This window comes from Octodon degus, unplaced genomic scaffold, assembly GCF_000260255.1.
Source record: "Octodon degus isolate 3935 unplaced genomic scaffold, OctDeg1.0 scaffold00226, whole genome shotgun sequence".
Taxonomy (NCBI): Eukaryota; Metazoa; Chordata; class Mammalia; order Rodentia; family Octodontidae; genus Octodon; species Octodon degus.
The window spans coordinates 983450-1010677 of record NW_004524802.1 but is presented as its reverse complement, the minus strand read 5'-3'; the positions used below and the strand labels follow the sequence as shown (position 1 = coordinate 1010677).

General features: G+C 60.4%; 1 protein-coding gene across 3 annotated transcripts; it reads left to right on the top strand.

Moving 5' to 3' along the window:
- Positions 1–1710: 1710 nt before the first annotated feature.
- Aspg (asparaginase) lies at positions 1711–19164 on the top strand. 3 transcript variants are annotated; one of them, XM_023705670.1, is made up of 16 exons: positions 1711–1852; positions 7392–7500; positions 7935–8046; positions 9437–9562; positions 10155–10238; positions 10693–10819; positions 13066–13178; positions 13634–13816; positions 13927–14040; positions 14323–14445; positions 15390–15485; positions 15630–15793; positions 17199–17285; positions 18419–18518; positions 18768–18830; positions 18954–19064. In XM_023705670.1, the coding sequence occupies exons 1-16, from the start codon at positions 1771–1773 to the stop codon at positions 18972–18974; spliced, it is 1704 nt and encodes a 567-aa protein (XP_023561438.1). In that variant the 5' UTR covers positions 1711–1770; the 3' UTR covers positions 18975–19064. The 3 variants fall into 3 exon arrangements, with proteins under 3 accessions (XP_023561438.1, XP_023561437.1, XP_023561439.1); XM_023705669.1 differs by lacking the exon at positions 18419–18518 and having other exon boundaries at positions 18954–19164; XM_023705671.1 differs by lacking the exons at positions 9437–9562; positions 18419–18518 and having other exon boundaries at positions 18954–19164.
- Positions 19165–27228: the final 8064 nt, after the last annotated feature.

Below are 27228 nucleotides of genomic sequence, written 5' to 3'. Positions count from 1 at the left end.
AGCAGAAGTTTGAGATTCTGAGAATCACTTTCGTTTTACGGCTAGTGCCTAGCATTTCCTAATAACCAATCTGGTCTACTGAGGCCACAAAGAAACTCTTCCACCTTTTGTTCTGAACCCTGATGGCCTTAGCATTATCCGTGTGGACACTTGGCTGACCCACCCCAAGTTCATCTCTGTGTCTGGCAAGAGAAGGGTCAGAGTTTGCTTTTCCTGTGTGAACATCTTGCTGTTCCAGCACCATGTAGTGTGGTGAGTGTTCAGGGGCCCTTGGGTCTCCCTCAGGAGTGACAGGACGCCCCCTGCTGCTGATGTGCTCTCTGGGGGCTTTCCTTGCTACAGAGACCGTGCCTCACCTGAGCCCACACTGTCCTGAGGACGCCCCTACCCGGTGACTGCCTCATCTGGATCAGTGGCCACACTGCTGCCATGTCATGGTGCCACTAGGCTGGGTCCAAGGATGTCCCCGAGGCTGACATAAGGAACCCAGCTTACCCACCCGCAGAAGTTTGCAGATTTCAGATGCCTGCTAAGGAAGGTTTTCAGGATGCTCAGTAAGATGCTTTATTAGGCAGACGTAGAGCAGAGTGGCGCGCTTGTCCTGGGATGAAGGGGTGCGGCCCTGGGAGCAGCCCCAGCCGTAGGTACTAGCCCAGCCAGGAGTGGGAGTCTTATTTGGCAGAGGCGACCCGGAGGTCTTGGCGCAGGCAGGCCAGGTGGCCTCTTCCCTCCAGATGGACAGGCAACTCTAGGTCTGAGGAGCAGCTCCCCGCGTGCGTGCATGAGTGCCCACCGCAGGGAGCTGCAGCCTCTGCCCCACAGGGCTCGGGAGCCCCTGTGCCTCTCTCCCAGCAGGCTCCAAGGCTGCCCCGACCCAGGCCTCTCACCCCTGCCCTGAGGCGCTCCCCTCCCGATCCTTGCAGCTGGGGGCAGCGGGGGCACACGGCGCCAGGACCCAGCGGCCGGCCTCTGGGGGACTCGGTCCCACCGAGCCTTGGCGGAGCTCACAGGGCCGGCCCACACAGGCAAGAGAACTGCACGCGGGGGCCCTCGGCGCGGGTAGGGGCACCAGTGTGCGTGGACAGACACGGAGCCCTGCGCCTCAGGACTCTGCCGGCGGGTAAAGCAGCCGGCCCTGGGCGCTCCCGGGGACCAGTGAGAGCCGAGCCCGCGAGGCAGAGGGGTCCCTGTGCCCGCATCCCCCACCGGGCCTGGTCCACGCCCAGCCCTGCGCTCTCGCTCAGTCGGGAAGGGAGTCCGCAAAGCGGTTGGGTTCAGCTTCATTCACAAAGGGCCAGGCTTTCGCTCGCGCCTAACTGGCTGGCCGGCGTTCTGACACTTGTCGGAGGAGCCGCACTGAGGCAACACGGCGGGCGGGGTGCGGCCGGTCCGTCGGAGGCGCCCCCTCGCCCTGCGGCTGGGGTTCTGGCTGAGGTCCGGCTCGAGCTTCCGGCTCTGCGGGAGGAGGCGCCGGAGAGGGCGTGTTCCGGAGGGGCCCTGGATCCGCCAGTCCCCCTACCAGGCGATCAGCTTTGCTTCGCCGGCTGCGCCCGCCACGAACCGCCCGCCAGAGGCCGGTGCAACGGGCCGGAGCCCGGGAACCTGCAGCCCTGAGAGCGAGGGGCAGAACTGAGCGTCCCGCGCCGCCCCGCGCCACCCAGCCCCACCGGCGGGCGCAGAGCCCTCTCCCCGCCCCGGCCGCCCGCAGGCCCCGCCCCGCTGCCCTCGGGCCCAGGGCCGGCCCGGCCCCAAGCACTGGCCTCCTTGGCCATGGCGCGCGCCCCGGGCTCCGAGCGGCAGCTGCTGGTGGTCTACACCGGCGGCACCTTGGGTATGCGCAGCGAGCGCGGGGGTAAGTTCGGCTGGGTGCCGCCGCGCTGAGCTAGCTCGGCGAGCCCACCCTGCGCCTGCCGGCCGGGCCACGTGCCTTTCTCTGGTGCGCCCTCCTTGGCGAGCCCAGTTCCACCCCGTCTCCTTCCGCGGCCTGGCGGGACCGCTCAGAAGCAGCCCCGAGGCCCCCTGGCTGAGCGACCACTGCAGGGCAGCAGGCTGTGAAGGCAACGCCCCGGCGCGTGGAATTCTCCGTGCCTGGTGCCGGCCGCGAGGGTGAATGCCCATCTGTAGGGAATGCAGAGAAGCGGCTTGCATACAGGGCTTGAAAGAAGGCGAGCAGCACCAGGCAGGAAGGTCTTGAACACATGAGTAGTCAGAGGCGCCTTTCCAGTCCGAGGGCTGCGTCTCGGGCCGTGGAAGGGCACAGAACATGAAGGGCGTGTGGGGGACCTGGAGTGCTGCGGGGCTGAGAGGCACAGGAAGGCCGAGTTGGAGCGGCAGCGATTGGCTTCAGCCCGCGGGGAGTCTGACCCAGTAGTGTGTTGGCGCTGGCCAGGGGTTGTGATCTGGAGTGACAGCTGAGGAGCCAGGGAAGGGGAGCAGACCCCGGGGGCCAGGTCTGGGGAGGCCGCCTGTGAGTTGCTGAGGTGCATTGATCTCATGGGAAGTGAGCTCTCACAGGTGAGGGCAGGAGAAGGCTGAAGAACCTTCAGGGGTGAGGGGCTGGGGCTGGGTTGCCTCCCGAGGTGACCCACATGGAGCCAGACCATTAGGCCAGGTGTCACTGTTTCTCTTTCTCCGAGAGTCTCTAGGCCTGGTTTTTTGTTCCTTATTTCGAGACCTGGCTTTTGGCTTGTGCATCTCTGGCCACTGTGTAGACTGGGCCAAAGAAGCAGTTCCAGTTCTGTAAGCATGGGCGAAGCAATAAAATCAGCAAGATAATATGATTACAATTAATGAGTGTTTTACTAGGAAGACCCAGTAACAGCCTTCTGTAAAGAGGTTAAGGAGACAGTGTAGGGAACTTAAAATCTGATATGGCCCTAACTTGTCATCTATTATCTTGAATAGCTATAGAGACATTAGAAGGATCAGGAATGTATACACAGTATTCAGCTTTTCTGGTCCAAGTACCCTCTCATGCTGTTGGCAGGGTGTCTCCCACATTCTTTAGCAAAGGGAGAGGCCAGCCAAGGTGTCCTTTACAGTGGATAGCTGTCATTTTGGAGGGCATATAGCCATGAAAAAAGTTTATCCTTTTTTTTTTTATTATACTTTTCTGCTAGATGTTTCAGACCAAGTTAAATGAGACCTGTGTTAATTAAAATTGACCTCACTTTCTATCAAGGTCAGGGAAGCCTCTTGAAGCTTTACTCTTGGAACCAGTACAGGGCTTCTCAGCTCCTCCTAAGTGTGAGCTGCCCGGATGGGTGGGTCCATCTTGCATGGTAGAACGTGTTTAGGTGCCTCCTTAGGCACACTGCACATCTTTGTGGGTTTCTGTTTTCTGGGGCCCATCGGTCTCCCTGTGGGTAACCAGAGTTGTAGGATCCTATGGAAAAGGTTTTTTTTTTTTTTTTTTTTTTCCATGTCTTGGGTCTCTGCCGACTTTGGAAGGCCAGGGTCAAAATATTGATTGTCCTCTTAGTCCAGTTATCTCTCTAGTTCTAGTCTCTACACTTCAGTTGCTGGGTACCCAGTAGAGAATCTTAAGCATGTCAGTCTTAATTAGCAAGTGTAAAACACAAGTGGAATTTGTGATAGCTGTTGTCCCTTGTTAAAGGCAAACAGTTGTTGTAAGCTTAATCAAGGGGTTTAAAGTTAACTTTGGGGAGTTGGAAAAAACGGGGTTTAAGGATCTGAAGAGGAAGTGCTCAGGCGCTGGTGGACCTGAGAGAGGTCTGACAGAGGAAGGGGCAGGAGGGCAAGGGAGGGGCAGTCTGGACTGGGTGTTGGCAGAGTGGCTAGTGCAAGCTGGGAGAGCGCTTGAGCAAAGGTTAGAGGAGGAGCGGCAGTGGCCTTTGGAAGGCGGCCTGTGGTGGGCTCGGCCTGGCGTGATCTCTTCCCTCGTGGAGCTGGGCAGCCACGTGTGCCGGCAGCGGGCAGCGGGCAGCGGGCAGCGGGCAGCGGGGAGGCGAGGGCACAGGGGCAAGCGCGGCCAAGGGGCGTGGCCGAGACTTGTGGCAGGGCGGGGGCGGGGCCTGATGCCCCGGGATCCCGCGATCCAGCGTGGGACAGGAGGTCTGCTTGCAGGCTGGAGATTTTCTTACCTGGGCTGGGCTCAGAAGCAAGTAGGACCTGCGGGCTGTGCGCGGGCGCTGTGGTCCCGCTGTGTGTGTGAGCACCGACTGGATCTTGACTTCTACGGCGGCGCCTGTGCCTACTCTCTGGTGTCACCAGGACTGTGGCCTCAGATGGGCTCTGGGCGGGGCAGGCTAGGCACAGGTGTTTGCTCTAAGGTCCCGCACCCCGGCACCCCCAGGACTCCCGGCTGGCCGATGCCCAGAAGGGCGGCTGGCACCTTTGGCCCCTGTCTCAAGATGATCAGTGGCGCCAGGAGGGAGACACGTGAGGGGGTCGGGGAGGAATAGGCGTGGGAGGGAGGCAAGCGGGTGCGGACGGAAGGGGAAGGAGAAGGTTTGGGTTTCTAACTTGTTAGTAGAGAGAGGAAAGTCCAGACGGGTAGCTCGACCCTTGGTGGAGGCTTGAGAAAAGCTCCAGCAGCCTCAGTACAGGTCAGCCTGAGACAGGACACCCGGCAGTCACTGAGAGAGTTGCCTTTGGTCCTCCTTGGGAGTGAGGTGGGACGATAAATAGGAGATGGCTCATTGCACATCCAGGCCTTCCAGAGCTAGTTTCCACAGAGGGAACTTTGGATATCTGCTGGGGGACCGCCCAGGTGGTGACCGCTCAGATGTCCTTTCGGTTTTTATTTGCTCCATGCAATCAGAGAGCGTCTCTGGAAAGGAGCCCAGTTGCCCATCTGGTCAGCATTCCATTGGCCACTGGTGTGGGGGGCGCTCAGCTGGGGGACTCAGCAGGGGGACTGGAGAAACCTGGCAGGTTTGCTTTTAGCATTCTGTAAGGGACAAATAAAAGCTGGTAAATAAAAGGTGACCACGAGTTCATAAAAAGACCCTTTTTACCAAATGCGCTAGATGGCGCTCGAACATTATTTCTGCTTAGGGCTAAGAAGATTAAAACCCATTGCAGTCGCGAGTCAAAAGTTCAAGAGAGTCTAAATGTAACATACATAAAACAGGAATACAAGACCTCAGCCACAAGAGTAAAACATCCCTTTAAAGTAATATCATAAGGGGATTTGCAAAAGGCACAGACAGTGGCTAAAAAGAACGACAATTATGATTACCTAGTATAATTCCAAAACCAAGAAGTAAAAGCAAACTCTTATCTCCTATTAATTGTCATTTTGTAAAGTGGAAAAGTCGGAAGGATCATGTCCTGGCCACTGAGAGCTGCTGTCCAGCAGGAAGTTTGGCCAGGCCATGTAGAGACAAAGACCAGCCGCTTGGGCCTCAGCTTGGGGCCGATTCTCAGAAGGCAGGCTGGGGGGGTGGAAGAGGGAGCGTTGCCCACTGGAGCTCAGAGAGAGGGCAGAGAGCAGCCAGCTCCCCAGTGGGTGTCTCCAATCAGGACCCAAAGCTGTAAGCAAAAGCTGCTGAACAAGGCAAACATCTTTGCAGCCTTCCCAGGGGTGCTTTTCGAGGCCAGCGCTGGAGTTTAAAAAGCATGAAAAGCAGGGTGAGCCTCAATCTGACTTTGTGGGGCAAAGGAAAGGATGGCAGGGAGGAAGAAAGGGGAGAGAGATTGGAGGCTTACCCGGTCTGAGAGAAGGCAAGGGACATTAGGCGGGAAGAGCTTAGAGAGTGCCAGCGGTCAGGGTGCTCTAGGTGGCTCATGCCTCAGTGGGCACAGTTCTTGAACATCGGACTTTGCATGTGTGTCGAGGCTCCCCATGGATCCCCCTTATAGGGACTTGTGCCAGCATGTAGGGCCCCTCCAGGAAATCTAAGATGGCCTCTCCATTTTCCTAGGCGTCAGAACACCCGCAGTAGCCTTGTCATGAGAGGCGCCATCCACAGGTCCTGGGGTTGGGCCGTGTGTGCATGTTCAGCCCACCGCACATGGGGAGGGACATCTGGCCCCGTGCTGAGTGGTGGTAGCTCCTGAGCATAGAGGCAGGCCTGTCCTGGGCATCCTCAGAGCCTGCAGGTCTGTCACACGCACACAGGCTCTGGTTTCCCCGTGTGCTCCTCGAGCCCTGCCCACAGGATACTTCATAAGCAGCTGATCACCAGCCCTCCTGCATCGCTCACTCTTCCAGCAAGGGCTGCACCAGGCCCGGGGGGACTAGGGGGTCTTCAGGTGCTCTCTCTGGGGTCTCTTTCTCTGGTAGGAGAGACAGGGCCATAAACACAGTTCAATAGGCCTGGGACACTCTGGGTGGCCGGGGAGAGGTTTCAGCTACAGCCCTGGTAGGTGGAGATGGGAGGGTGAGAGGGTAGGAGAGAAACGCTGGCTCCTGCCAGCTCTGAAGACTGCCAGGCTCCTGACTTCTTGTATCAGGGAGAGAGAACGAGGTGCTGAATGAGTCCAAGGAATCTGTGGCCCATTCTTGACTTGGCCATGGGAACTGAGTACAGCTGGCAATGTTAGGGGGCTTCAGGCCAGCCAAAATCAGCCAGGCCAGAAGTGGTAATGGTGCTGGTGGCGGAGAGGGGCCTGCAGCAGGAGCTTAAGGGAGAGGTGGGCTTTACCCTGGGCTGCTGACCCCAGGATATGCAAGGTGTGGCTAGCAGTCCACGTGGGCTCGAGAACCTGGCCCTAGCCTTGAGAAAGGCTGATGCTTGTAGTGGCCAGGAACCTGGGACTGGGGGGAGGCGGCAGCATGGCCAGCATCTGAGTAGGATGTGCTTCCTCTTGGGGAGGCCATTCGCTTCCAAGATGCTGAGGGGCGTGTGGCTGGCTTGCTCCTAGATGCACGTTATGTGAGACTGACAGGCTACAGGCCCAAGGAACTGTGTATGTGGGGGGCAGCATTTGCTCTGGGCCTGTCCTCCTACTGAAGGGCTGGGGTTAGGAGACATGGGTGGGACTTGAAGTCACAGTTAATCCCTGCCAGCTGGATACAAGGGCCAGCAAGACAATATGTAAGAAGGGTACTATGGCCTGGCAGAGCTGGGCCTGGAAGCTCCTGCTGGTGAGAGGTGGGGGCAGCACCTTCAGGTAGCACCAGCCGCGCCTAGTGGGGAGGGGGTGGAATAGTGGGTGCCTGTGGCTGCCCTGCAAGACAGGCTGGGGCTGTGCTTGGCCGAGCATGGACAGCGCTGGGGATGGGGCACAGGTGCAGTGGGTCCAGCTGAGCAGCAGGTGGTGCTCTGGGTTCCAGGTGCAGAATCTGCTTTGGCTTTGAGGCAGGAAGCCATGGCTTCTGGACTTGGGACTGCTGCTGCTCTGTGAGAGTTGCCTGGCCTGGCCCTACCCAGTGGGTCAGGGGGCCTCCCATCCTGACCGCACACTGCCCTCTCTGCCCGTAGTGCTCGTGCCTAGCCCAGGCCTCGCTGCTGTGCTGCGGACCCTGCCCACATTCCATGATGCGGAGTGTGCCCGGGCCCTGGGCCTTCCGGACGACACCCTGGTGCTCCCGTGAGTGCGGCTCCTGACGGCAGGGTGGGTGGGTCCGAGGGGCAGCTGCAGTCTTCCAGCCCTCCACAGCCAGGGTGGCAGCTTCCACGCACGGGGTGAGGGCGTCCCTCTTGGGAGCCCCAGGAGTCTTGAGGCTGGCCTGCCACCCTTCAGGCGGGGGCTGGGCTGTGTGTTGTCCTCAGGGCCAGCCAGCCTCTTCCTGGGCTGGTCCCAGATGCCTACTGAAGGTGTAGGAGGGACACTGCTTGGGGACAAACTGTCTCAGCCCACACTGTCACCCCATCCTGGGGGCACGGGCCCCAGACCTGGGGCTTCTAGGGAGAGGAGAGGCCTCTGCAGAGTGCTGGAGCCTGTGTGGTGCTGAGACCCCAGCAGTGGCCCGGGAGCTCTGGATCTCAAGGAGCAGAGAGGGAGCCTGTGTTTGCCTCCTGCAGCCCTGCCAGCCCTGGCCCCAGGGTCATCTATACAGTGCTGCAGTGCCAGCCCCTCTTGGACTCCAGCGACATGACCATCACCGAGTGGGTCGAGATAGCCCAGACCATAGAGGTAGGGCTGGACGCGGGCCAGGAGAGGAGCAGGTTTTGCAGTGGGGTCCCTTGGAGCTGAGGTGTGGCGCCTGGTGTGGCAGGACTGCACCCGGGCACATCCCACGCAGGTGTAGGTGGGCACCAAGGCCAGGCCACTTCCAGGGAGCAGTCTGGCAGCCAGCTCCTTGTGTTCATGCTCATGTCATTGGCTTGGCCTAAGCCATGTGGGGCAGGCCGTGTGCAGCTGCCGGGGACTAACTGGCCCTGAGCGCCACCCCCGCCCCAGCTGTGCTGTGGGCTTAAGGCCAAGGGGTCTGAGTGGAGCCGAGCGGTTTGCAGTGCTGAGTGCTATGGCCAGGCTGCCCTTCTTTCTTCTGCCTTCAGTCCCAGCTCCTGCACAAGCCCTCCCAGCCCAACCTTATTCGTAGCCGCTTCCCTTAAAAGCCCCTGGTGTGCTGGGTGCAGTGGCACACGTCTGTCATCCCAGCTACTCAAAGGCTAAGGCAGTACTGTCACGAGTTCGTGATGTGCCTGGGCAACCCCATCTCACGAGATAGAGGACTGGGATTAGCTCAGCGGGCAGTGCTACTGCACTCAATTCCCAGAACCTAAAGAAAGCCAGCGTGGTCACTCAGACTCCCCGTTTCCTGGCCAGCCCTGTTCACACACTGGCCTCCAGACCCAGCTGTGACCCCTGCTACAGTCTGAGACCCTGGGGTCTGCTTCGGCAGTGAGGCAGCCCTTATACCCTTCTGGCCTGGGTCATGCTAAGCCAGGACCAGCTCCCTTGGGGCCGGGCTGGGCTGCTCTGCTGAGGTCGGGGCGCCTCACCTTGGCCTCTCAGCCTACAGCTGTGGCCTCTTGTGGCCACGAGAGCACACGGCCCCCTTGTGGCTCCCAGCTCCTCTCCGTGCCCAGGCTGGCATGGCCAGAAGTCCCTTTCTGCGCAGAGCTGTGCTCCTGGCTGCCACAGCCCAGGCCAGTGCCTGCTAAGAGGTGGTGACCAGGGGCTTCCTGCACAGCCGTCTGCGCCTGCTCAGCAGTGGGACTCCTGTCAGGTCTACTTCTGCTCAGCCTCCCAGAGCCCCTGTCTGGTGCCAGTTGCCCGGGCCCATGCTACCCTTGCAGTAGATGGCGAGGCTGTCCCCTCTGCCACCCCTGCTGCCCTGGGTGCCCCTCCTGACTGACTCTGCCAGGGAGGCCCTGGCTGCCAGTCTGGGAGTGGGACCTGCCCTTGAGGGGTGTCAAGAGCCCCAGGACCTACATCCTGATGCCCTGAGCCAACCACCAGGGTGCAGGGCTGAGGGGAGTGTTGGGGCCTGGGGTCCATGGGGGGCCTCCAAGCCCCTTCGCCCGTCCTGAGCTCTGTGGCTGCCACCCCAGCCACCCTGAGCACACCCCTCCTGCAGAGGTACTACGAGCAGTACCATGGTTTTGTGGTCATCCACGGCACAGACACCATGGCCTTTGCAGCCTCCGTGCTGTCCTTCGCGCTGGAAAACCTGCACAAACCTGTCATCCTCACTGGCGCCCAGGTAATGGAGCTGGCTGCTCATGAGCAGAGGCCTCCCAAGGCCGGGCTGGGCCCTGGGCTTCCACTCCAGGCTGCATACCTACCCCATGGGCCCAACCACCTACAGCCTGTGGTGCTGGGTTCTCCTCCTCTGCTGGGCCTCATGCCTGGGTTCCCAGCTTGTGTTGGGGACACATCAGCCACATCCCTGCCTCTCGTCTTCTTTCTTCATACAATGATTGTGTCTCATCAGTGCCAGCTCAGGCGATCGGGCACATGATACTCCTCTTCTCACCTTGACCTGATAAGAGTGGAAGGTCTGGACCCCCACCAGGCCACACTAAAGACTGAATTGGGGTCCCTTGACTGCATGGGGCTTGGCAAGAGCTGTCTTGGTGGCCCCTGGGGTGGTGGGGAAGGTAGACCAGGCACCTGGCCTTCATGGGACAGGCCTGCAAATTGAGGTGCTGGGTGTGGCGACCACTATTGGCAGCCTTGAGGTGGGTGGGCTGCCCCTCCCCGCAGACCCCGGCTGCCTCTGTCCTAAGGGGTTCGCTGGAAAAGAGCCCACCCTACCTGCCTGGGCCTTAGCCTACAGAGTAGCCTCTCCCCAGGTGCCCATATATGCGCTGTGGAGTGACAGTCGGGAGAACCTGCTGGGGGCTCTGCTCATGGCCGGCCAGTACGTCATCCCTGAGGTACCTGGTGCCTGGGCATGGGGCAAATCAACAGGGTGGGGGTGCACCCCAGGAGCCACAGGACTTGTGGGTATGGCACTTGGGGGACTGCAGATAAGGGTCCCATCAGGTTTGTGGCTTAGCTTTGGAGCCAGGCATGGTGGCGCAGGCCTGTAATCCCAGTACTGATGGAGGCTGAGGCAGGAGGATCACAAGTTTGAACCCAGCCCAGGCACCTTAACATTTTAGCAAGACTGCCCAAAGAATACAGGCAGGGGGTGCAGTCAGTGTGGGGCTCCAGGCTTCAGCCCCAGGAATGCAGGAACAGGACTTTGGAAGCCCATAAAGCAGATGTCACAGTGGCCTGTCTCGATGACCAGAGGCAGTGCCAGCAACCTATGTTGTTGCTTCCCAGTGTCACATCTCATGCATTGACATGGGTGTGGCAGACGTGGGGACAATTTCCTTCCTGCAGGTCTGCCTGTTCATCCAAAATCAGCTGTTTCGGGGCAACCGGGTAACTAAGGTGGACACCCGGAGGTTTGGGGCCTTCTCCTCCCCCAACCTGCCCCCGCTGGCCACCATGGATGCAGATGTCACAGGTAAGCCTGTTGGAGAGTGAGGCCTGAGGCTGGGGGGCTCTTGGCATGGAGCCAGGTGCCAGGCGGAGCTCTGCCAGGGTGCATGGTGGGGAGTCCTTGGGCAGGTCCTGGAGGAGAGGTCTGGGGTCCTGCCTCTATGTGTCCTGCCCACCATGCGGCATACTCTTCTCTATCCTTGTGGGTCTGTCTGGTGTCCTGAGGCATCCCTGGGGGGCAGATCTGGCCCTCTTGTCCCTGAGGGCCCGCTGTCCTGAGGGTGCAGTTGCCTCCCAGCCTGCCCTGGTCCTGAGGTATAGCTTGGCCCTGCTGTGCCTCACTTTGTCCCAGCCACAGGGGCTCGAGCCTCCTTCCTGTCTGCGGGGCCTGCCTCCAGGGGCCCCGCTGTGTTGGCTTTCACTTGGGGCATCCCAGGCTCCTGTTGCCCTGCCTGGGCTGGGCCCCGTGGGTGTGGCAGGGTGGGCCTGTTCTCAGCTGACTGGCTGGGCAGTGGCTTCCAGGGCCTGTCCACTGTCAGGCAGGCCTGAGCCTTGGCTCCTGTCCTGCGGCTCTCACCTGTACCCCCTTCCTCACACTCCTGAGGCCTCCTGGGAGCTCCTGTGGAGCTGGTACTGCTGCAGACAGGTTCACTGGTTCTGAGCATAGGGAGGAGCTGTGGCCAGAGCTGTGGGAGCTGCCCTGCAGGTAGCTCCTTACCTGGGTGGGCTGCAAGGCCAACACTCTGGACTGCAGGGCCTTCGCTGCATGCAGAGCCCAGTGCCTCCAGCCCCACCTGCAGGGCAGCTTGCCCCCACCCAGCCGCCCAAGGAGGCCGACCCAGCACTCGAGCCTCAGGCTGGCGTCGCTGGGTGTGATGTGGGGCAGCTGTGTGGGAGCCTGCGCCCCGCCCACTACGCTGACCTCAGCCTGCCTGGCAGGTTCTGGCACTGCCTTGAGAAACCCCAGACTTGGCCCACGGTGCGGCTGCTGTGGATAGAGCCAGGCCCACCCCTGCACGCTTGAGGGCAGTGTGGTGGGACCTCCCATGGGCTTCCTGCCACCGCTCACACCTCTGGGCAGTGGGGGACCCCGGTGACCAGGTGGAGGTGTGGCACCTGGAATGGAGAAGGGGTAGGGGATGCTGCTGTGGCCGCAACAGGGGCTTCAACTGTGCCACCGCACAGAGCCCGGTGCCCTCCTTGGTACAGGGGCAGCTCCTTCCCTCCCAGACCTCCCAGAGCCACACCAGACACGTGCTGCAGAGGCCCTCACTGCGGGGCCAGGCCAGGAGCTTCAGGGGATGAGGCTGCACGGACCTGGCCTGGCCGGCACTGCCTGTTTCCCCCACCCCTGTACCCTATTCCTGGTCTCTGGACCTGGGGATTTTAACAGAGCCTCGTCCTCAGCGGTGGCCACCAGGCGGCCCAGGTTTCCTTCCCGTCTCCCTTAGCAGCCATAGCCCTTTAGGGGTAGCGGGATCCCACTCCAACCTCACTTCAGTGCAAGTCCTACAAGTGGCCTACATTGATGCCAGCTCCCACACACCCTGAGCCTGACTATAATGAACCCCAGGGAAAGGCCTCAGTTTCCCTGGCCTGGCCTGGAGGTCCCCTTGGTGCCATTTAGTGCAGGAGGCTCATCAGTGTGTGCCCCATTGGGCATTGCAGCTGCAGGGCTTGGGCCAGGCTTCTTGACGCCCCCTCCCCCCATGGCTACCAGCCCTGTGCTGGAAGAGCAGGGCCTTGACCGCGAGCAGGCTGAACTCAAGGTCCTCTGTGCAGTCAAGATTAAGGGCGCTGACCCAGAGGGTCTCTTCCCCCACTTCCTCCAGAGCCCTGGGTGTACTCTGGGCACGGGGAGGGGAGCAGCAAGGCCTCTAGTACTTCCGGGTCACTTGGATGGAGGCTTCTTTTCCTAAGTGTGAGGAAGTCCAGGAGTCTCTCTTTACATACCGACTTGGTGGGCAGGGGGCACAGTGGTGCCTGGTGAGGGACAGTGAGGCTGGCTGGTGGGGGACCCAGGGCTTGGCCCACAGACCACTTGCCCCTGCTGTGGCATCTGCCTGGACGGCCATTCTCTCCCTGTACCCTCCCGTGTGGGCTGCCAGGCTCAGCCAGGCCTCCTGGCTCCCCTCCAGGCCACCATGTCACCACGGTGTGGACATTGCACCCCTTCTCCCCTGGGCCTACCCCAGAGCTTGGCAGGGCCCAGCAAGTAGGGCTTGGAGGGAGTCAGGGAGAGAGGGGCCCACACCCAGTACCTGTCTTCAGTGGCCCAGGATTTGGTGCGGACAGCCAATGGGAAGGATGCACTGGTGGTACACAGCAGCATGGAACGCAATGTGGGGATACTGCGTCTGTACCCTGGGATCCCTGCCTCCCTGGTAGGCCTGCCCTGCCCTGCACCCCAGGCTGCCCCATGTTCCTACACCCCCACTTGGAATCCACCTGCTGCGCCTCTGATTGCCTCTGACTGGGCCCTCCTGGTGGAATGGTGGGCACTGCCCTGTGGTCCTCCCACCACCTCATGTGGATATGGGGCTGTGTGGGAAGGGCCAAGAACTCAGGTCGGCCCAGCTGTCTGAACTGCCAGAGGGAGCCAAAAGCCTGTGCTGTTCCACGCCCAAGGCTGGTGCCCATTAACACAGCCTCTTGTCTCTGGTACTAGTCACTCAGTCCTGCTGCTGGGAGGGATAGAGAGCCTGGGCCAGCCAGGGCCTGCCGCCCTGGGGTGAGGGGTCCTATGGGGGACACACTCTCACAAGGCCTCTCTGTACTGCACTGGCAGGCATGGGGCCAGCCCTGGGTCCTTAGCTACTTGCCCATATGTGTCCCACAGGTCCGGGCCTTCCTGCAGCCCCCCCTGAAAGGCGTGGTCATGGAGACTTTCGGCTCAGGCAATGCACCCACCAAGCCTGACCTGCTGCAGGAGCTTCAGGCTGCAGCCGAGCGAGGCCTGATCATTGTTAACTGTAGTCACTGTCTGTGGGGCCCTGTGACCCCAGGCTATGCATCAGGCTTGGTGAGGCGGGGAACTGAGGCATGGGAGGGTGCGGGCCAGTGCGGCTCTGACCCCCACCTCCAGGAAGGCGCTTGGCGGCTGCGAGAGCCACCCTGTTGCCCTCCCTGCAGGCGGAGGCAGGCGCCAGCATCGTCTCCGGCTTTGACATGACCTCAGAGGCCGCCCTGGCCAAGCTGTCGTTTGTGCTGGGCCAGCCAGGGCTGAGCCTGGGTCACAGGAAGAAGGTGTGTGAGCTGCTGGGCAGCTGGGCCGCGGGCCCACATGTGTGCACGCGCCAGTTGGCTCTGCGTCTCTGCCCAACCTCCCCCCCCCCCCATCTCTGGAAGCCTCCAGTCCTGGGGTAGGCAGGCCCAGGGCCTTCCTGGAGGCTTCCTGCCCTTGGGCTGCTAGTTGGCGGCCAGGACTCAGAGGTGCGGCTGAGTGCAGTGTCAGAGACAAACCTCAAGCCTGTGGGTGGCGTTCTGAGCTGCATGGCCAAGCCTAGTGGCCTTTGTGTCCTCTTCCAGCTGCTGGGCAAGGATCTTCGAGGGGAGATGACAGTGCCAGTGGCGGACAAGCACAGGTCCTCTTTGCAGGGCACTGTGCTGGGGCGCAGTGTTGCCTGGCTCTTTGGTCTGAGTGGTGGCCAGGTATGCCAGTGTGGACAGTCGCAGGAGTTTGAGAGGCAGTGGGGCCATGCACCCTGGGGACAAGCCAGCCCATGGCTACTGTCATTCAGCTCTAGCTGTAGCTGCAGGCAGCTGGAGCTCGGAGCAGGGGTAACCCGCAGGGCCCCTCGGAGCCCAAGGTGGGCGGCACCAGGGGGCAGGGGTATAGGTGCCCCTGAATAGGATGGGTGTGAGGCATCAAGACTGGCGTCTCTAGGCTCTGATCCTGTGGCACCCACCATGCAGCACCCCTTACAAGTGGTCCCTCCTCTGAGCACCCCCCCCCACCTGGGCATCCAGAGCAGGAGGGCAGGGGTGGGCCCTGGCTGGCTGGGCATGAGCACTGTGCCAAGGGTCTGCTGGGCTCCTGTCCCTGGCAGAGCTGTCAGGGCAGTACTGTGATCTGCCTGCTTGGCCAGCAGGACAGATGAGAAGAATTGCAGCATGTGGCCTGTCACCAGGGTGGGGCCTGGGACCTTCATGCCTCTAGGGACAGCCAGCTGCCAGCAGCTCTGTGATCAGGCTGTGCCATGGGGCTTGAGCACACTGCTTGTGAGACCCCACTTTCAGGTGGTGTGAGGAGCCCCTAGGTGACTGGCACTGGCTCATACAGGAAGGTGGGGAATGTGGAGCAGCCCTTATGTCTCCTGACCCATACCCCTTTCACTCATTCAAGGACAAGGGAAGTGGACTTGGAAGGGGGTGGCAGGCTGGGTCACCATTAGTGGAGACAGACCCAGAGGGTGGACATGAGTCTGTGCCTTTGCTCCAGGGCGAGGGGTGGCACAGGCCTTCGGTGGGGTAGTGAGGCCCCAAAGTGTGTGGTTCCAGCACTTTCCCCATGGGGTGGACTCTGCCTGCCCTTCACTTTGGAGTGCCAGGACCCCAGAGCATGGCTCAGGCCTTAGGGATTGCTGTCCTCCCAGGAGGTGGCTGCGCTGCGGGATGCCATGTTACCCAGCCTGGCCCTGGCTGCTGCCCATGCAAGTGACCTCAAGGCTCTGCAGGCGCTTATGGAGCTGGTGAGCCCTGTGGTACCAGCCCCTTCCCTGGCAAGGGCAGGGAGCGCCAGCCCTCCTGTGCCCTCTGCCTGGCCAGGCCTTTTGGCAGCTCTTGTCCTCTCTCCTCAGTCCTCTCTTACTGGTGCATGCCCTCATGTCTCCCAGGACAGTGACCTGTGCTTGGAGGACTGTAACGGCCAGACCCCATTGCATGTAGCTGCACGGAGGGGACAAGAGGGTGTGGTCACCATGCTGCTGCACAGAGGCGCAGATGTGGATGCCCGTGACCAGGATGGCCTCAGCCCACTCCTGTTGGCTGTGCGGGGCAGGTACCTGGGCTGGACACTGCAGCAGATGTGTGGGCAGGAAACCTGCTTGGCCTGAGCAGAAACCAGGTGGCCTGACTTGGGGGGTGATCCAGGACGGCCATATGGAGGACGTGACCTATAAGCTGAGCCAGACAGGCCCAGGTTTAGAAAAGGAGAGCCACTGGCAACGCACAAGAGCTCCTGGGGCACCTGGCATGGGCAAGCAGGTAGATAGTTGTCATGTGCTCAGGTCCCCAGAGACGCAGAGCCTGTGGGCACAGCAGGGGGGGGTCCCATCACAGTGAGTCCCTGCCTTGCCTGCCTGCCTGCTCATCCACAGGCCCTGGGATGCCAGAAAGGAGGTTCGTTGCCACCAGAGGGCCTGGGCAGGAGGGCCCCATGGGCATCCCCGACCCAAGCAGCATCAAGGGCAGAACGAGTCTCCACATCCTTGGGAGTGTGTGTGGGTGTGTGGCAAGTTGGGACTGTCATTTGGCTAAGTCCCCACCTGTAGCCTCTACTTGCTCTGGTGAAGAGGCCGCCTTGGCCTAGTGACACCATCAGCTGTCTGGCTAACCACCATGTCCTCAGCCTGCCTGAGCTCCACAGACCTGTCCCTGAAGCCAGGGGTCCAGGGCCAGCTCTGCTGGGCCATGTCCCTGGGAAGGACTAACCTTCTTGAGGAACAGCCCGGACTTCCAGGATAGCAGGAAGGGCTATGGACTGACCCCTGAGGCAGCTGGGGTGAAGTGGGCTGCAGATCCACACCTGGGCATCGTTGGGTGTGGGCAAGTGGCAAGGAGATGAGATAAGCGCACCCCACCCCTCCCCGGCTGCCTGCCTGGCCCTGCTGGCTGGAGAGGTCGGGGCACCCAGCCACCCTGAGAGCTCTGCTGCCCAAGCTCCCTAAAAGTAGGGTGGCCATGTGAGCTACATGTACTCTGTGAGGCAGTGGAGTCAGGTCGCCCCACTGCCTGGGCATACCTGCCCTTGGCCTGCGGAGCCCCACTTATATCCCGGCCCTACCTGGACACATGCCCTGGAGGGCTGGCTCAGGAGCCACCATGGGCCACAGCTTGGGTCCCAGCCTGGTGTCCGACAGCTGACCCACTGCTGGCATCCATCTGCAGGGCCTTGTCCCCTACCCTCCAGGGCAGTCAGTCCTGGGTCTACCTGGAGCTGGCTCTGGGGTGAGTGATCACAGCTTCCAGGGCAGCAGGGCTCAGGTGAGGGCTGCCATCCAGGTGCTGTCCCTGGGATGGGCCAGAGGCACCACCTGGGCATGTGGTTTGCATGGAGGGAGCTGCCTGGCCAGCCTGGGCCTGAGGTCATAGAGGTGGTGGGACCTGGAGAAGGGTGCATTGCATGGGCCTGCGTGAGAGCCATGTCTGTGGCCCGCACTGACAAGCACCGTTTCTCACCATAGGCATCAGGGCACCATTGGGCTGCTGCGGATGGCTGGGGCCTGCCTGACTCCCCAGGACCTAGAGGACACAGGGACAGAGCTGTGCAGGTGAGGGTGGCTAGCGTGGGCCAGACCTGGAGGAAGGAAGCCAGGCATGCTGCAAGGGATGGGCTGAGCTGGCCAGGGCACGGGGGCCGAAGCAGGACAGCCCATATCCCCTCATGCACATCCTGGGTCCCTCCTGGCTGAGAGGACTGCCCAGCAAGGGAATGTGTGGTGACCATGTGCTGCATGTGGGCTCAAGCAGGTAGGGGAGTTACGCGAAGCAGAAGTGGCAGACCCCTGCACCAGGTACCGAGTACCCCTGTTGCTGTCCCTGTAGCCGGGGGCCCTAGGCCAGAAAGTGGACAACCACTGGAATTAGACTGGCTGGGAAGGAGGGGTGGGCAAGAGGAGTGAGGAGCCTGCCCCACAGGGGAGGCCGCTGATACCCTGGCACCAGCCAGGCCCCTCATCTGGCCCCAGGCTATACTCTAGGCAGGCCTAGGTGGCTCCGCTGACAGACAAAGAAGCTGAGGCATAGCCAGGTGTGCAGAAGCCAGAGCTAGAGCCCATCATCGGGAACCCTGCTTCAGAGGGTTGCCGAGGGGTGCAGTGGGGGTTGCTGTGCAGGCGTTTGGGGTGGGGTCTGGGAGGTGCCCCCCAGTGTGGCTCACCCAGAAGTTGCTGGGTGCCAGCATGGAACCACGACAGACAGAAGAGGAGGGAGTCATCGGGCCGGACGGGGCCTGTCCTTCCTTGGCCAGCCCTGGGGTGGGCTCCAAGGTCCTGACATCTCTTCTCCAGGCCAGCCAGCCCCGCCCTCTGGACAAGGACCCATTTTGTCTGCAGGGCCACTGTACCTCCTGTCTCCCTCTTCCTTTGCTGGGGTCCCCACACTGGGCCCTTATGAAATGCAGCTATGGGGGCACTGGGCAAGTGAGTGTGTGTGTGTGCGCGCGCGCGCATGCATGGTCCTGTGCTGTACCCCATGTGCCCACATGCCTGCCTCCACCTGAGTCACGGCCACACCCACTAGTGAAACCAGACTCCAGGCCCCAGCAGCTGCTAGGGAGACTCCTGCCTCCGGGCAGGGTGCTGCTAGATCAGCTGTTTGGCGCAGGCGGTGTGGAACCCGGAGTGGCAGCAGGGGCACACATGTGGATGGTGCCCAGCAGGCCTGACAGCTCCCCCACCCCTAGGCTGGCATCCAGGGCAGACACGAAAGGCCTGCAGGCTTGGTGGCAGGCCGGGGCTGACCTGGAGCAGCCGGGCTATGACGGGCGCAGCGCTCTGCAAGTCGTGAGTGCACCACTTCCTGCGCCTTCCCCAGACCTTCGCCTCCAGGACGTCCTGCTCCCTGCCCCTTGCTGCCCTGCTGTTCTCTACAAGGAGCTCTGGGAACAATCTCCTTTCCCTTTCTCAGACCCCAGGCCTGGCACTGTGGAGGGACGTGGGCCCCCGCCCCTGAGTGCATGAGCTGGAAGTAAGGGAGAGGGCAGGGTGTCTTAGGGGCCTCTGGTCCTGAGCAGCCCCTATGTTCCCCCACAGGCAGAAGCTGCTGGGAATCTGGAGGTGGTGGCCCTCCTGCGGAGCCTGGGGGTTGCAAGCCCAGTGAGTCCCACTGCGGGGTTCTCAGGGCTGGCTGGGCCAGAACACAGGGCCTGGGAGGGGGCACGGCAGAGCCCTGCATCCAGGTACCTCTGGGCCGGCAGTTCTGAGACCACCTGTTCCCAGGAAGCACTGCCTAGCACCTGACCTGCAGTGTCCTGCTGAACGTGAGCCACTCCTCCATCTGCCACCTTGCCTCGGCCGGCCGGCTAGGAGACTCATGAGCCCTGCCCAGCGGGAAGCACTCCACTGCTTGGCCTGTCCCCCAGGCTGTCTCAATGACAAAGCGTAAAGGTCTTCACTGGGCAGAATGGCAATAAAGTTGCTGCAGGATGGCTGCCTCCCAGGCCCAGAGTTCAGCTTGGTGGGTCTGTCGGGCTGCAACCTTGGCTGTGGGAGGAGAGGGCACCTGGAGACCAAAGGGACAGTCAGTCACCTGAGGCTGCTGACTGGGTAGGGGCTGACAGGCCTGCAGGTGGTAGAGAACCCAACACTGTCTCCAGCCGGCATACTGCCATGCTCACTCCATCCTGGCTAAGTGAGCCTCACCCCTACCCACTGGGGCTGCTGCTAGAGGCAGGGAAGAGCTGACTGGCCCAGAGTGCCAGCCTGGGGCTGCTGCAGGTGTGCCTGCGGACCCAGCCACCACCTGCCTTGGCAGAGTCTGCCTGGGGCTGAAATCAGGGGCTTGCACCAGGTCTGCATCTGATCTAAGCTTTAGGTGCCCAGCAGGGGCAGAACCTGCCCCAGGACAGAGCCCCCAGCCACCTGCCACTACTATGTGCAGCCCTGGCTTCCCCTGACCTTGGCACCTCTTCACACCAGAATTCCACCCCTCTGTTTACCTACCTGCGGCTCCTGGAGCTGGGGTGTGAGAAGACGGCCTGGCATTAGGGCATGTGCCCTGTGGAGCTTGGGCACATACATTACTCAAGAGCTAGCACTTGGCGCCCAGGCGCGCTGGGCCAGGGCTCCTCAGCCTGGTTCCCAGGCCCCAGATAGCCCTGGGGCACAGCCTGCCCTGAAGCGACTGTAGCTGGCAGCCTACCAGCGCCTCACCCAGACACAGGTGTGCCTGGCCTTGCACAACCAGTGATGCCACATGGGACAGCAGGGCCCAGGAGGCCTTTGCCCCACACCTAATGGAGCTCTGTTTGTGGAGGTGCCAGGGGCACAAGCATTTGTGAGCCAAGAGCCCTGCTATGGAGGGGTGGTAGGGCACAGGGGAGCCATGGGGTGGTGGTGGTGAGCCCACTCTGATGCCTGCACCCAGCAGCTCTCCAGCAGTGTCCCCTCTGCCTGGAGGGGCTGAGGGACTGGGCAGTGCTGTTGCTTGTGGCCACGCTGCGCTCAGCAACTCTCGCAGCCTGGGAGCCAGAGGTTGTGAAAGTTGCGGGTGGCTCACATTACCCCACATGGCAGGACCCTCCCGAGCAGGTGCCAGCCTGCCTATGTGGAAACACCCACTGGGATGCACACCCTGCTGGGTGGGGATGCCCACGCACCCCTGGACCAGGGAGTGCCCTTGTCACACTGGCTGGTCCCCAAGTGGGTCAGACCAGCTAGGTAGAGATGCTTGGGCTGTGGGTGGGAGATGTGGCCACTGGGCAGCCAGGCAGCCGAGCTCCAGTCAGCCCTCCACGCTGCAGGACAGAGTCTCGGCACAGGCAGCACCTCTGGTTGTCCTTACTAACAGGCAGGCCGGGCCAGCAGGGGACGCATTGCCCAGTCCCAGAGAAGTCTCAGGGATGGAGCAGGTGTGGTGGAGAGGCAGGCACCTGACGGCTTTGGAGCACTCACATTCTGCCCTGTGTAGGCTCGTTGAGTCCCCACTTGGCCCCTGAGGTTTGTCCCCAAAAGCGCAGAGCTGGACTTCACGCTGCTGTCCAGCAGAGCTGGTGAGGTGTGCAGTCCAGGACAGGCTGGGATGTGCGTGGGCTGGAGCTCACCGGGTGCTGAACCCTCAACAGCGTGGCTCTCTCACCTGCTAGTTTCCTGCTGGGAGACCTCGGCTCCCACGGCTGATTATCTCAGGATCATCACGATCATGGCTCCCACCAGCTCAGGTTCCCAGCGTCCTTGGTTGCCTAGCCCCTCAGAGGTCGAGGCCTGTAGCCCCTTCTCTATGGCCGAGAGAGATTCAACCCCAGATGTCACTGCTCCTCTGAGACTTGGTTTTCCCAACTGCAAAAAGCCCTGCACAATTACTTTATGGGGTGTTTATAACCTGCGGTCCCAGAGCACACGGAAACGGCCTCTCTCCTGGGTTTGCCACCTTAGGAGTATCTGTGTCCAGCCTGTGCCCCAGCTATAACCACCCAGCTGCCCACCTTGGCCCAAAACTTGGGGCAGGGATTTGGGGGCTCCCCTCCCCCAGGCTGAGGAGCGCAGGGCTCTGTGCGGGGCGGGACGGGTTCCCCTTCTCTCCTCCCCACAGAGGCAAAGGCCTGAGGACCAGAAACCCGAGGGCTGCTCCCACCCCTCCTGCAGTTTCACTTTCTCTTTATCCTCCCTCCCACGATCTCCTTTGAAGGGAGCGCACGGGAAGGGCGTGTTTGCCCAGGTCCTCCTCGCTAGGGGATTACTGCCCGCCTGCTCCGGCCTTCATCTACCAAGGACGCCCTGGGGCCGGCTCGGGCAGCGGGAGGCCCAGACGCCCCAGGCCCAGGCTAGGAGGCCGGTGTCTCCCGGGCCTGCCTCCGGCCCATGTGCGCCCAAGCTTGGGGCTGGAGGCGGGGGTGCCGGGAGGGACTGGGCTGCCGGTGAGTCAGGGCCACCCCCGCATGGGCGCGCAGAGCAGGTCCCCGGCCTGCGGATGACCCGCCGGGCGACCCGCAGCTCAAAAACTGCCCGCCTGGAAAAACCGGTCTGGCCAGCGTGAGCGGGCGCATTCCGGCTCCGGGGAGGGCCGGAGCGCCACATAAAAGACGCCGCGCGGGCTCTGGCGCTGGAGCGCAGCCGTCCAGCCGTGCGGACGAAGGGACCCCGGAGACCTGGCAAAGCCGCCTGGTGCGGAGGGCGCTGTACCTGGCCGGGCCCGGGGCGCCCGCGACAGCGTGGACGTGCGGGCCGTAGGAGGGGCGCACGACCAGGGCGCGGGGCTGGTCACCCCGGGCCCCGGAGACGCACTCGGTCCCAAGGGCAGAGGGGCTTTTCTCTCCACAGCGCGTCCAGCCGAGGTGTTGCGGACTTGCCCGCCAGGTCCAGTGGTTCTTAACAGTTCAACAGTTCTGTAGCGCAATTGTGAAATGTTTAGGACCACTAGACCTGGCGCGCTCGGCGACAGCAGGGGCGACACGACGGTGGGGGCGACACCGGCCTCGGGACGTCCTCCGCGCTGGCCTCCAGCCAGGTCAGAGCCAGAGCCGTGCCAGTGAGCAGCCCGCGCGCGCTTCTGGCTGGCGCCTCCACCCCAGCCGGAGGAGCCTCCCTCGCCCCTCACATTCCGGCTGGGGCTGTTGCGTTTCCTGGACCCTGGCTGAGGGCTACGTGGATTCATGCACCCCCAGTGTGCTGCTGGGAGGTGGCTGCGAGTGGCTGGAGGAGCTGTGGGAACCGCCGAGGTGGCAGCGGCTTATCACCCACGCTCCTGGCGATCTCAGGCCCAGAGACGCCTTCCTCACCCTCCTTAGCCCCAGGGGCTCCACCCCCGTCGAAACTCTGCCGCGTTCTCGGCGGGGTTATGGGTGCTCCCCCGCTCTGGGCATCCTGATGGCTGTGCCCTGCTGCAGGGAAGAGGGCTGGGAATCCACCGCAGCGGAGCTCTGGTCACTGTGGGCAGGGGCAGGCAGGGTGCTTCGCTGTGGAAGGAACCAAGGATGTAACCGAGGGCAGAAGTGGGCTGGGAAGGGTTAGGAGACCATGTGGTGGTGACGGGCCTGTAGACCTGATGTGGCCAGAGTCTTTCTTGGGGTGGTGGGCTGCCCTCATAGGGGGGACACTCCCTTAAAAGAGGTCTGGGGCTGACCAGCGTATAGGATGGGCCTGGAAGCCACCCAGCAAAGGCCCAGCGTGTTCCCACTGCCTGCAGGCCAGATCCTGTCCTCTAGAGCAGGGTGGTGCCGACCTGTGTGGAGCCTGCTGGGCCCGCTGGTCCAGCTGCGCCCTGTGGGATGTGGGCAGCTACTTGGCCCAGCCTCTACGGGCCAGTGTTTTGGGACATTGCTGGGCAGTGGAACCGGCCTGGCTTGGAGCCCTGCTAGGGTATTTCCCACTGTCTGCTTCCTGTAAGACCCACGTGAGAATGCACCAACTCCAAGGGAGGCCAGGAACCTGGTGCTGGCACCAGCTGGAGGGACACCCCACCCCTGTTATCCTTGTACCTTGGTGCTGTTGTGAGGGGCCGGAGGGGGGGTGCACAGGTGTTTCCCTTCCCTGTGTGGAGTAGACGTGCACATTCTCAGCTGATGAAAATAAACACATTCCACAGCGTCCTGTGTTCCTATGGTGGGTGTGCTTTTCTCCAAGGCTCGTCCCCTGGCCTGCCCCTCCTGAATGGATCTCTCTCCCTTCACCCCCTGCCAGAGAAGCAGGTGTGTGTGTGGGGGGGTCCCCAGTCCCTCCCCAGTGCCCACTTCAGCCCTGCCTTTGTCCTGGCTGCTGCCACCAGCATTCTCTCTGGGGAGAGATAGCACTGGGGTGCAGGCTGCCGGGCTGGGGGTGGGGAGATCCTTGTGTCCTGGGGGCAGTGGCTCCTCCCTGCTTCCTGCTTGCCCTGTCCCCAGATTGAGGCTGTGGGTTGCCTAGAGGAGCAGTGTGAGGGCTGAGGGGCTGGAGAGAGGCAGAGGACCCTGCTCTACCCACCCTCCTCTCCGCCATGGTCATGGGGGCTGAGAGTCCCTGGTGGGTTCAAACCCCAGCTCTGCAACCTATAAGCAGGTGGTACAGGCAAGTCCCTTGTGCTCCAGGAATACCTATGCCCTGCAAGAAGGGTGGTGAGACTGCAGAGTGCATCTGGGATGGAGCAAGTGCTATCTTGGGACTTATTTGGATCTGATAATGAGAGTCAGTCGTGTGGGGAAGGGGGTGTTAGAGGATCTGTGTAAGGCAACCTGCAAGGCCCTGGGGCTGCCTGGAGGACAGGCTGTGTCTGTTTGACCACCCCACCCCTACCCCAGCTTCTGCACTCCCAGCCTTATCTCTCCAGAGACAGAAGACACCCAAGTCCCCAGTGTCCATTCCCTTTTGTCATGGAGACCCTGGCCAGGGTCCACTTTCCCAGCTCCGTCTGACTCAGATCCACCAGGGATGTGACTAGGGGCAACTCTAAGGTCCTATCCTCTCTTCCTCTGCCTCTCTGAGCAGGGACAGAACTCCCACCCAAGAGGGGTGCGCCCTGGGAAACTGCTGGGAGTCCCTAACTGACCAACTGACTATCTACGCAAGGTTCCTGGGACTTTCTGGGTTTAGTGTTGCAAGTGTCATGTTGTGGGAGGCCCTCAGTGGTGGGCCAGCTGGGAGGATGGGCCACTTTACCCTGGACTAGAAACGCATGGTGCTCACTACTTTCACAGCTCAGATGCTGACCAGCTGGCTTTTCCCACAGAAGGAGAGAGCCTTCTGCCTCTTGGAAGCCTGTTCTGGTGCTATCAGAGTTGCTCAGCCAGTATGCTAAGCTGGTGACTCACTGGGGCCAGAGCAGCAGAGGCCCAGGCTCCAGGAGCTGGGAGGAGCTGGAATCTGCACCCTTGCACCATCACATGCGGCAGCTCACAGCAAGGGAAGACATCTAGGCAGAATGCCAGGCCCCTCACTGACAGCCTTGGGAGACTGTCCCATTCCTTCTATCCCCGGGGGAGCAGGAGTCTCTCTGACCCTCCCTGGGGGAGACCTGAGCCCAGCAGAGACTTCTCTGCATCTGTGCCCATTCCCAAGACGTGGCAGGGCCCACGCAGGCCTGGGCTGGCTGAAGGCTGCGCAGTGCCCCAGGGCGTCTAATGCTATAGTTTTGCAGTGGTGGGTGGCAAAGGTACCAGAAGGACAGCAGATGGCTCCTTACTGTCTCCATCCTTTGTGACTCAGGGAGGGTTCTGGGCCCCTGTGACTGGCTTCCTGTGTATCGGGGTCCCGAGAGCTGCAGTCAGGGCTTGGGTGTGGAACAGAGGCAGTGTAGCGTGAGCCAGCCTGGGCCTTGCAGTCAGAAGCTGCTGTGTAGTAAAGCACACCTTGAATATGAACAACTGGACTCCGTGTGAGTGTGCTCATGAACCTGCTCACTATGGTTGGGGGTGTGAACAGCCCTCACCCTACAATGGTGGAGTCTTCCCTGTGATGTGCCCCCACCTTCCCCATCGCCTTGACACCAGAGTTTTCTTCATTAGAAAGCTTTTTTTTTTTTTTTTTTTTTTTTTTTTTTTTTTTGTATTTTAAGGAAGGGTCTACAGAGTGTTCAGGGTCTCACTACTAGATCGGATTCATATGATCTGCCTGATTACAGCCTCCCAAAGCTGGGATTATAGGCATGCCCCACCATGCCCAGTCTCGTCACGGTCTCAGTGGTGCCCTGGAGGGATGCAGCAGGCCTGGGGATCGAACCCCAGACCCCTGTGTCTGTTTACAGGCGCTTTAATCCGTTGAGCTATTTGACCAGCCCTAGAAAGTTTTAACTGAGAATTCCAGGGTGAAGATTTGAGCCCAACCTGGCCACTTAATGACTTGGAAAGATCCTGCTTCAACTTAAAAATGAACAAAGGGCTGAAGATGTAGTTCAGTGTAAGACTGAGAGCCCTTCCTGGTCCTCCTCTTGGTCCAGAACATCTATACTTGCTATCCCATGGTAAGTTATTGGCATCCTATCAAGTTATTTTCAATCTACCACACCCAGTGCACCCCACAGTGAGAATGAAAATACTAAGGCATATTTGTAGCTGTGGGGAGCCGGGGGTCCTAAGTCCAGCCATGATGCCAGCTATCCAAAGCAAAGGCCTCGACCCAGGCCCGAACCTGGGCTTTATTCATTAGTGAAGAAAGAACTGGCTTGAGGATGAGTGGCAGTGAGAGTGATGGGAAGTACGTGAGCGCCGGGAGCCGGGCCAGGTGGGAGGCCGGCATCCTCGCCTCAGAATGCAGAGAGCAGGCGTGCAGAAGGTGGAATGTGCCTTCCACAGTTGGTAGCATCCAATGCTTTGGGGGCCGGTGCTTGTCTCAGTTACTCTTCTCTTGCTGGGACAAATACCTGACACTCGAAGGAAGGAAGGAAAGGTTTATCTAGCTTGCAGTTGGCAGAGTGGCACATGGCAGAGAGCAACCCTTCAAGGCTGTGACAAAGAGCAGAGAGCAAAAGGAGTGGCAGCAGCTCAGGCAGCTAGCCAGCCTCTCTCACCCTTAGTGTGATGCAAATTACTTGCCTCAGGGCAGGGGCAGCATCCATACCCATAGTAATCAACCCCAAACTCCAGAAGCAGCCCCATGACTGTGTGAGGCTGGGGGGCACCTCACACAAGCTGCAACAGGGCTTCAGCTCTGGTGCGTCGCCTTTCACGTCCCAGGAAGCCACAGCCTCTATCTCGAGGCTGCGTCCCAGCTGACAGTATGGAGCACTGCCTCTTCGTAGTACAGCCACTCCAAACAAACAAACAAACAAACAAACAAACACAGCCACTCCCACCTGCTTTTAATTAGGCAGTGGGAGTTTCTTTTTGCATCTCTTTCTTTTTAATATATTTTTCTCTTCAACCTATATTTTTCAGTTTTCTAATGGGTTAATCAAGGCATTGAATGCATGTTTTTTAGCAAATAGTTGATCTTGCCTTTATTCAGTTAGTCTCCACTTCTTAATTAGAATGCTTAGACCATTTATATTTATTGGGATTATGATGCATTTGAGTTTGGATCTATCATATTACTTTTTTTTTTTGGTGGAACCAGGGATTGAACTCAGGCACTTGTGCTTGCCAGGGAAGCACTTATTCCACTGAGCCATCTCCCCGGCCCCTGATTTATCATATTAGTCTTTGCTTTCTTTTTGCTTTATTTGTTCTTTGTTCTCCAGTTCCTTTTGTGGTTGTTGCCTTTTTTGGATTGAGTGACTATTTTAAAATTCCACTTTTTCTTTGCTCTCTTATTAGCTGTAACTCTTTGGTCTGTTTTCTCATTGGATATGCGTTATATGTCACTTGACAATGGGGACATGTTCTGAGTGATGTCTCCTGGATGATTTTACCATCATGCGAACATCATAGATTGTCCTTGCCAAAATTAAGATGGTTGTGATGTCACCAGCACATCTAAAATGCTACCTGGCATTGATGGGACTGTCACGATGTGATATGTGATTATAGTATAATCATTTAAAAAATTTCTTCCCAGGGGCTGGAGAGATGGCTCAGTGGTCTAAAGCACCTACTTGGAACAAGCTTGGCAAGGCATCAGGGACCGCGGTTCAATCCCCCAGCACCACATG

Bases quoted from the DNA above. Each gene is read 5' to 3' on its own strand.
- Aspg (XM_023705669.1), top strand. From the start codon at position 1,771: ATGGCGCGCGCCCCGGGCTCCGAGCGGCAGCTGCTGGTGGTCTACACC. The intron at 9,563-10,154 runs GTAATGGAGCTG...GCCTCTCCCCAG, and splicing joins TCATCCTCACTGGCGCCCAG to GTGCCCATATATGCGCTGTG. The intron at 14,446-15,389 runs GTATGCCAGTGT...CTGTCCTCCCAG, and splicing joins TTGGTCTGAGTGGTGGCCAG to GAGGTGGCTGCGCTGCGGGA.